Source organism: Zonotrichia albicollis, chromosome 6, assembly GCF_047830755.1.
Source record: "Zonotrichia albicollis isolate bZonAlb1 chromosome 6, bZonAlb1.hap1, whole genome shotgun sequence".
In the NCBI taxonomy this organism is placed as follows: domain Eukaryota; kingdom Metazoa; phylum Chordata; class Aves; order Passeriformes; family Passerellidae; genus Zonotrichia; species Zonotrichia albicollis.
Genome location: NC_133824.1, coordinates 31641831 through 31650457, shown reverse-complemented (window position 1 = coordinate 31650457; position 8627 = coordinate 31641831). Strand labels below are relative to the sequence as shown.

The following is an 8627-nucleotide window of genomic DNA, read 5'->3' as shown; positions in this document are numbered from 1 at the left end:
GGCGGCACCATGGCGGCGGCAGCGGCCTCGGCCCGTACCCGCGGAGCCGGCCCGGTGTGGCGGCTGCGCCTGCTGTGCCAGCGCTACCAGGAGTACGTGAGGCGGCACCCGGCCGCCACGGCCCAGCTGGAGGGCACTGTGCGGGGGCTCTCCTACCTGCTGCCAGGTGCGGGAGCAGGGGGGCGGGCGAGCCTTCGTCCCTCCGGCCGGGGTCTGGGCCGGGGGGCGCGGGCACCGGGACCCAGCGGGGAGCGGGAGCTCCCCCGGCTCCGGGCGCTCGCTGGAGCCGCTCTGTTCCCTTCGCAGGTCGCTTCTCGGACTCGCACGCGCTGTCGGAGCTGGGTAGGTGGGCAGCGGGTCGGGGCCGGTGCTGTGCCCTTGCCCGGGTGCGTGCGGGTCTTGCTCCCCGGGCCCTGCTCTTGGCCGTTCATTCTCGGGCAGCTCCTGGGAGGAGTCTGCATATCCTGCTACCCTCCTTCCCTCATCCCCTGTCGGGGACAGACACAGCAGGGCCGGTTTGGCTTGCTTCCTGTGCATCCATTCTGCGTTGTTCTCTTCCTTTTCCAGTGTACTCTGCCTCCAACCTCCTAGTGCTGTTAAATGACTGGATTCTCCGAAAGGACCTGCAGGAAAGCCTGCCAGTGGTAAGGCTGGAGTGTGTGGGAGGAGGATTTGGGACATATGCTTTCTTCCTTGCAGGAGCTTTCAGGGAGTGTCTGTAGAAACTTAACAGGTCTTTGCTAAGGCCTCTCTTTGTGGTCAGGTATGGAGAAGCCAAAGGCAACCTCTGAATGCAACTAAAATAGCAGCCCTGTCCCTTAGCTCCTGGCTTGGAGGCGTGGCCGGAGCACTCCCTGGACCACAGAAATCAGGCCCTGACTTGCACCAGAAGCTCCACAGGCTTTTTTGAGAAGCTCAGAACTTGAACTAGGTAGAGGTGTTGATGAATAAACCGTTGCTGTTTACACAGCAGTGGCTCTGGAGCACAGAAGCTCTTGATTCCATCTGTGAGACTCTTCCTTTGTGTAGGGTACTGTATTGAGTAACACAAATGTAAGTGGCTTGCTACTGTGTCTATCTTGCATGAGGCCCCAGGCTGGCTCCCAGCATTCCTAAACTCTATGGGGAATGGAGAAGAGGTTGTTTTTCTCCAGACAAGGTTCTTCTGTTACAAACCTGTCCAGTGTATGGCTTGGGTGTTGGCAGCCCCCTGAATGGAGCATCAGGCGTGTAACAAACAGAAGTGAACAAGACTTGCTTCCCTGGTTAAAATTGAATAGAATTCCAGCTATATTGTCTTAATTGATGCTTTTCAGTGAATCAAACCCTGTGGTTGACAGCAGTTGTAAGTTCCCACATGGATAGCAGAGACCTAGACTGGAAGAGGACCCACTGTCCTGGGGTTCATGCCTGAAATCTAGTCTGATGCTGTGTTCAGCCAGCATTCATTCTGATGTGGCTGTGGACTCTGGGTTCCCTTCCCTCTGCTTCAAGCACATTCCCTCATCAGCTCTGTCCAGAGAGGACGTTGTCTTGTGTCTCAGCTCTGGGATGAGGAGAAGGAGAGGGTTTTGCTGTGGAGCTCAGGCACAGTGCTACAACCCAGGAGGCTGTCCTGTTGTGTCAGTTGGGGTAGAGGCAATATAAAACACAGATGTGATGTTCTCCCTATTTTTGGAGTGGTAACTCCATGTGATGCTGTGATGTCGCAGTCTGCCCCTGCTTGTGTGTAGACTCCAGCCACAGTGGAGACATTGCTTTTCTTTTTCTGGAGCTGTGACTTCCAAGGCCATCTGGTGCTTATTTCTGAGGGTCCCACCAGACTGGGCTGTGTTTCTGCCCTCTTTAACTCCCGAGCAGAACCTGCATCCTGTCCCCTTCCTCCCCTCTGTGTTTTGCAGTCGCTGCCCCAGCAGAAGCTGCTGACCTGGCTGAGTGTACTAGAATGCGTGGAGGTCTTTGCAGAGATGGGGACAGCCAGGGTGTGGGGGGAGATGGGCCGGTGGACCATCATTGTCCTCATCCAGCTGGCTAAGTAAGTGCTGTGGGCAGAGGGGAAGGGGCAGCGTGCACTCGGAAAGGGGACCTGGAGGGCACTCCATAGTACCCTGGAAAAAATCCCACACAGGACTGAGCTGCCAGTCCCTGAGGATGGGGGAATTTGGAGCCCCACGGTGTACTGGACTCTGTGCCACAGAAGGGAGCACTTCCACCTCTCACCTTGCCATTTGCTCTGAGGAGACCCGAGTGTTTCCCTCTTCTGTGGAAGTCATCTCTCCAGTGTAACAGGAACCCAGTTCCATAGTCTGGTATTGAGGACTTACACATGTCTGTTCACAGAGCCATCCTTCGGCTCCTGCTCCTGCTGTGGTACAAAGCTGGCATCCAGATGTCTCCTCCCATTGTGCCACTGAACAGGGAGAAGCAACAGCCTCTCCACCCTCAAGGTGAGCCCATGGTGTTGTCATCATTGGCTTGGTGCCTTGCTGAGCCACATGTCTTGTCCTGCTAGAATTACTCATGAGAGCAGTGGCTTGTGCAGCACATGGAACCATAAGGTGTCTGTATTCAAGGCTGAGCTGTGTTTCAACTTTCCACCCTTTGCAGAGGATGAGTTAGCTTAGTGGCAGGGCTGTCCAATATCTGGACCATCCTGGAAGGAGGGGATGGAGAAGTCCAAGCTGTGAATTGCTGGCTGAACCATGAGTCAGGCTCTATGTGCCCTGGTCTAAGTGATGAGGAAAGAGACCTGGGCAATGTCAGGCAGATTTACCTTTTCACCCTCTGCCTACTGTTAACCCTTGCAGAATTGTCCAGTTTGCGCTAAATCAGCCTTTCAATCTGGTCTTCTTGGTGGCAGCTCTGAGGTGTGAAGCGTATTGCTTTGAAGCCTGACCCCTGTGGCTGTTTCCTTCTGCAGGCATGGAAGACAACTCCTCAGGGAAGGATCAGACCTATGTTGGCAGGCGTTCCAGCCGTGTTGTGCGCTCTCTACAGAGCAGTAAGTGACTGAGCCTGTTTTTCAGCCTGAGCTGTTCCTGCTCTGTGCCTTCATGGATGGCATGGGTGTGAGCAGTAGAGGGTAGAACCTTGTATTGGCACATATAAATGCCACTCAGAGGGCCTCATATCTGGGCCCACTGTGGATAGGTGAGCGTATCAAAGCAACCAGAGACATGCTGCAAGGCTAGCACTAAAGTATGTTTTCCCAAGTGAGCTGTGCAACAGAGACAGCTCTTCATCATGGTTATGCTTTGAGGAGCATGGATCTTACAGGTACCTCTTGAAGCTTTCCCCTTTCACAACTTCACTGTGCAGAAAGCAAGGAAACATGATAGGAAGGTGTCCTGGTTTGGGCTGGGATAGAATTCGGTTTTTTCCTCCTAACTGTTATGGTGCTGAGTTTTGGGTTTAGTATGACACTAATGTTGATAACATTGTTATAACTGATACTGTAGCTTGTTGAGAAGTAGCAGTTACTCTAAGTCAAGGACTTTTCAGCTTCTTGGGTTCTGCTAGTGAGGAGATGCGCAAAAAGCTGGGAGGGAGCATGGCCAGGATGGGTGACCTGAACTGGCCAAAGGGATCTTCCATGCCATAGAACCTCATGCCCACTGTATAAACTGGGGGCATTGGCTGGGAGGGGCCAGTCACTGTTTGGGAATGGGATGGACATCAGTCTGGGGATGGTGAGTGGTTGTACATCACTTGTGTTTCTTGGGTTTTGTTGTCTTCCTTTATATTATTGTTAAAATTGTTATTATTTTTATTTCAATGATTAAACTGTTCTATGTCAATGCAGGAGTTTTACCTTTTTCTGATTCTTGTCCCCATCCAACCAGCGGGGGGGGGTGAAGGGCTCCAGGGCCAGGTGGAGTGAGCTAGCAGTCATGTGATCCGTAGTTTCCAGCTGGGACAAAGCTTTTATTTGTGTCAGTAACCAGACCTGCTTCTTTCAGCCCCGTCCCTGCAGTCCCGGCACTGGGGGTCCCCCCAGCAGAGGGAGGAGTCGCAGAGCCGAAGAACGGAGGAGATCAACCAGCCTCCCACTCCTCTGGGTCTTCAAGAAACCATCGCAGAATCCATCTACATTACCCGCCCCCTGCTCCACCGTATCCTGCCCTTCTCCGTGCGGGCTCCCGGCGCTGGCTGTGCCAGCAGAGGGTGCTGTGGGCTCGGCCCGGGTGCTGGGCAGTGCCCGCCAGCTCCGCGCCCTGCGCGGCTCTGCTGGGGCGTGGGATTCGGCTCTCTTCCTGTTCTTAGCCTTTGGTGGCTGGCCTCAGCCACTGGAGCTGTGGGTGCAAGTCCTCCAGCCCTTTTCCCCGGGGCCCCCAGCCCTGCCTTAGGGTGTATTTGCCTGCACTTGGCAGAATTTTGTGGGTATGTAGGGGATCACTTCTCTGTGTGCCTCTTGTTAGGAATCTCTCATCTTTTCATTCCTTGACTATGTGTTCCTAGTACTGAGTCTAGGAGTATGGGGCCAGAGGTCATGGAAGCCCTGGCTCCTCTCAGCAGTCCTGGACATCTCGAGGTCAGTCTGATGAAGAGTCTTTCTAGGTGCTTGCTTTGGTGGTGGCTGGGCATCACGCTTCCCTGTTCCACAGTCCTGGGCAGAGAAATATGCACCCGGGATGGTCTTTAGCTTGGAGAGTGACACATCTTTTACAGCACTTACAGTGCTCTCTGTTCTGAGCTGGTGCAGGCTGCTCTGCATGGAGCTGAGAGTGGAGGGCTTTAGAAGCCCCCTTTGTTTTCCCTGCTGGCTGCTTTTGCTGTGACTTAGCTCTCTGCCCTCCTCTTCCAGTCTGAGTTTGCTGAGTGATCTGAAGGACCTGAACAGGCGAGAGCGGGCGGAGCTGAGGCGACGCACGATCCTCCTGCTGTACTACCTGCTGAGATCTCCTTTCTATGACCGATACTCAGAGTAAGGGGCCCTGGCTGGGCTTTTGCTGAACATTTCCCTTTTAACTGAAATAGCATCAGGGGGCTGGGTGAGTAGATCTGAGGATGTTTGGATGCCTGTGACCAGGTTAATCTGAGCCCTTTTCTAACAGCTGCCATTGCTGTTTGTGTGCTCAGCAGCTGGGGCAGGAGATGTCTGGCTGGACTTGTTCATATTCTCTCCCTTTCTAGGGGCAGGATCCTCCTCCTTCTGCGCTTGTTGGCTGATTATGTGCCTGGAGTTGGCTTCATCACACGTAAGTGGGTCCCACTGTTACATCCCCATTTATTTATATATATCCCCATTTCTGCCTGGTGAAGAAAAATGAGGGCAGTTGGGAACATTTGTCAATTGGTTTCCAATCTGGGGAAGGAATTGGAAAGTCCTTAGAGAGGTTAGCACTAGAGCAGTTGTTGATGCTTGAGTAATTTTTAAATGCTGAAGGAAAAAATTAATTGCTTCCTGGCTTGATGACAGTAGTAAACCTCTGTGTGCCCTGAGGCTGCAGAGCTCAGTGTCTGCCACCTAGGCCTGTTCTCCTGGGCATCCTTTCTGTACCTCAGCTGGTACACCAGGGCCCCAGCTTTGCAGCCCTGTTCTGAGGTCTTTTCCTTGATCCCTAGTCTACAGTGTGGACATGAGGGGTAAATGGGTGCCTGGAAGTATTGAGCCAGGCAGAAACTGACTGTAAATCAAAGGGCCAAACCAGATCTGTGTTCTAGTTCTTCACCAGAGAATCCCTTTATTATAGGCCAGCATTTCATTTCCCTCCACCCTTCCCCTGATGATGTTAATCCTTTTGTGGAGTGATTCATGGCAGTGATATGACATTACATCAGCCTGGCATCATGGGATTGCCCTTTCTCTGGGGAGGTCACAAAGCTGGCTAGCTCAGGAGCCACTTCCTCCAGTTAGTGATTTCAGAGAGGCTTTGGAACCTGCATTAAGCCCTGTGCAACGTCAGCATTTTCACTCTACAGCAGATGCTTCTGTGTTTGCACCTGCTCGCCATCGCTGCATTATCTTCCTTCTTCCCTGTCACAGCAGTGTTCTCCTGACTCTCTGCATGTGGGTTTTCCCCTTGCACATTGCAAACCCCCTTTCCCGCTGCAGTTTGAACATGTCAGCTCTGAGGGAATGGTTGGTGTCCCACACCATGGCTGTGCTGACCATGTTTCACACCCCTCTTGGTCCTGCTCTGATCTCTGGCACCACATTGCAGTGCTGCCTTACATCTTGGCAGAATAGAATTCTTGGGTTCATCTGAGTTGTGTAAGTGGAGATTTGGAGTTGTTTGGATTATAATGAGAAGTGGGGGATATACCCTATAGAAGCACCACTTTAAATTGTTGCCTTTCTACATGTATGATCCCTCTGTTCTCTTGTTTCAGGGCCACTGATGGATTACTTGCCTGCTTGGCAGAAAATCTATTTCTATAACTGGGGCTGATAAGAAGATGATTACGCTCTGCTAAAATCATGACTGGACATTCCTAAGGAGGGCAAGCAGTCTGGGGGAGGGATGTTGATAATGTCTAATTTTCAGTTAAATTATAAATGAGAAGTTCCTGTTCTGCAGAGCAGGGAGGGGATTGTATGCAATTTTTTAACAGATCAAGGAGTGAATGATGGACACTAAATGTGTGGGGAAACCCTGGCCACCTATTTCTCTGGACCATTCTGTGGCTGCAGTGATGGTGATGGGGAAACTGTTTTTTGAAGCACTTGATTTTTCTTCTTTTGTACAGCTGCGCTATAACAAAGCCAGGCAGCGTAGTGGATTTTGAGAGAGCACTGTCTCACATGTCATGGCGCTGAGGTTGACCCACAACCTGCTTGTGTTGGCCATGCCTGGCCCATCTGCTTGGAGCAGACTTGTCTGTCAAATAAACTGACTCAATGGAGAGAACTGAGCTCAAGAGCCTCTACCTCTTTGCATGGGATCCCTTGTCTCTGGGTGCCAGCAGGTCTCTCTGTCAGAAACAGCAGCTTTTGCAGTTGTCTACCCTGGGATACTCTATCCCTTAGATGCTTTTGCTCTGGCCTGTGTCAGTCAGGGCCCACATGTTGCTCAGCTGATGACTACAGCCTCTCTAATTCCCAGTGCCTCCCTCAGTCCCCAGAGTCCTGGGGTTCCCCAGGGGTACACAGAGCTGCAGTGTGCAGGCTGCTTTCCTAGCACCTAATGTGTGTTAAAAGGGTTTGCAGAATGGCTGCCAGCCAGGGCTTGGGGGCTTGGCCAAGGGCAGACGAGAAGTGATTATTCAGCAAATCTGCTGTGTTGCATTTAAAGGGCCTAGGACAGGCCTGTGTCTCTTCTACTGGGGGGACAGTTGAGGCACCAGTCTGCACAGACAGCTTCTGTGGAGGCTCCGTGGGCCAGGACAAAGGGTTAGTCAGCTGGTGGCACTGGACTGCCCCACAGTCAGCTGTCTGGGTAGTAAGTCTGTCCCAAGTGGGTAGCAGGAGCATTCCTACCTGAACCATCCCTGAGGGATTCTCAGGCTACAGGGGTCACAGCCTTCTTGCCTCAGCACCCAGCACTGGAAATGTAGTCCCACACACATCCCTCATGGGTCACCACAGCTGGGGACAACAGAACTTTGCCAGTGTGAGGGGTGTGTTGCCACCTCAGCTGGCAAGGCCCTGCAACGTGGTAACAGCAGCACAGAAAAGCCATGACCAAGGAACTGTGCTCCCTTTGCTCAGTCTTATAGCAGAGGAAGATGCTGAAGTGTCTCCTGGGACAGAGTGGTACTGAGATGAGATGCAAGGGTCTGCTTTTGGAGGTTTTGAGAGGAAGGCACAAGCAGGTGCTGAGGGACAGAGACAGCCCTGGAGCTCTGACTATATGGAGGGACACACACCAGAACGATGAAGGCTCAGCAGCTGGCAGGGCCCAGGCAGAGGCAGCCCAGGACCTGAAGGGGAAGGTAGGAAGGGACAGCAGCAGTAGCTGGGAGGGGCCAAGTCCCCTGCCCCACCTAGCAGGTGTCCTGGGCAACCACTGGTGGCTCCTCTGTGACCTTGCTGTGGAACCAGTGGAACCGGTCAGTGTGCACCATGCCGTGCTGCCTGCTGCTCCTCGCTCTGCTGCTGGGGGCTGCCCTCCCACAGCCTGTGCACCAGAGGTGATGGCACTTCCCTCCTCCTCCTCCCTGCCCCAGTACCTGCAGGGCCCCTGACGTGGGCTGGGGCTTGTGGCACCAGGCCTCAAGAGCTGGCCAGACTGGATGAAAGATGCAGCACGTGGGAGCTCTTGTACCAGCCTGGCTAAGTGGTGTAGGACCTTGGCTCACTCCTGGCCCTTGTTTTCCTCTGTAGGAACAGCTACTCAGTTCCTGAGGATTTCTCTGCTCCCCTGGAGCTTCCACAGAAGCACTTTGGCCTGGTGGATGGTACAGTGCTCTCCTTGCCCCTCTGAACCCCCTGTCCATGCACTCAGCCCTCCAGGTGGGTGGTTGTCCCAGAGCTGGGCCCAGCTCCTCTCCTGCACCCGCAGATTACGGCATCAAGCCCAAGCAGCCTGGCTTCAGGACGCGGGCGGCCCCGGTGCGGCCGGCGGAGCTGCGCAGAGCCCGCAAAAGCAAGCGCGACGGGCTGGACCTGCTGGAGTTCTACGAGGATGGGCGCCTGTGAGCCAGCGTGCCCCTGTGCCCACCACAGCCCCCCAGGTGAGGGCTGG

At 53.7% G+C, this 8627-nt stretch overlaps 2 protein-coding genes across 2 annotated transcripts; both read left to right on the top strand.

Annotated features, from left to right (window-relative positions):
* Window positions 1–9: 9 nt before the first annotated feature.
* Window positions 10–6855, top strand: PEX16 (peroxisomal biogenesis factor 16). Its single transcript, XM_005480038.4, has 11 exons — window positions 10–166; window positions 307–342; window positions 568–644; window positions 1902–2035; window positions 2341–2447; window positions 2921–3001; window positions 3960–4112; window positions 4459–4531; window positions 4805–4924; window positions 5134–5198; window positions 6334–6855. The coding sequence occupies exons 1-11, from the start codon at window positions 10–12 to the stop codon at window positions 6390–6392; spliced, it is 1062 nt and encodes a 353-aa protein (XP_005480095.1). The 3' UTR covers window positions 6393–6855.
* Window positions 6856–6995: 140 nt separating this feature from the next.
* On the top strand, window positions 6996–8588 carry FREY1 (Frey regulator of sperm-oocyte fusion 1). The gene is made up of 3 exons (XM_026794422.2): window positions 6996–8073; window positions 8267–8340; window positions 8445–8588. The coding sequence occupies exons 1-3, from the start codon at window positions 8006–8008 to the stop codon at window positions 8579–8581; spliced, it is 279 nt and encodes a 92-aa protein (XP_026650223.1). The 5' UTR covers window positions 6996–8005; the 3' UTR covers window positions 8582–8588.
* Window positions 8589–8627: the final 39 nt, after the last annotated feature.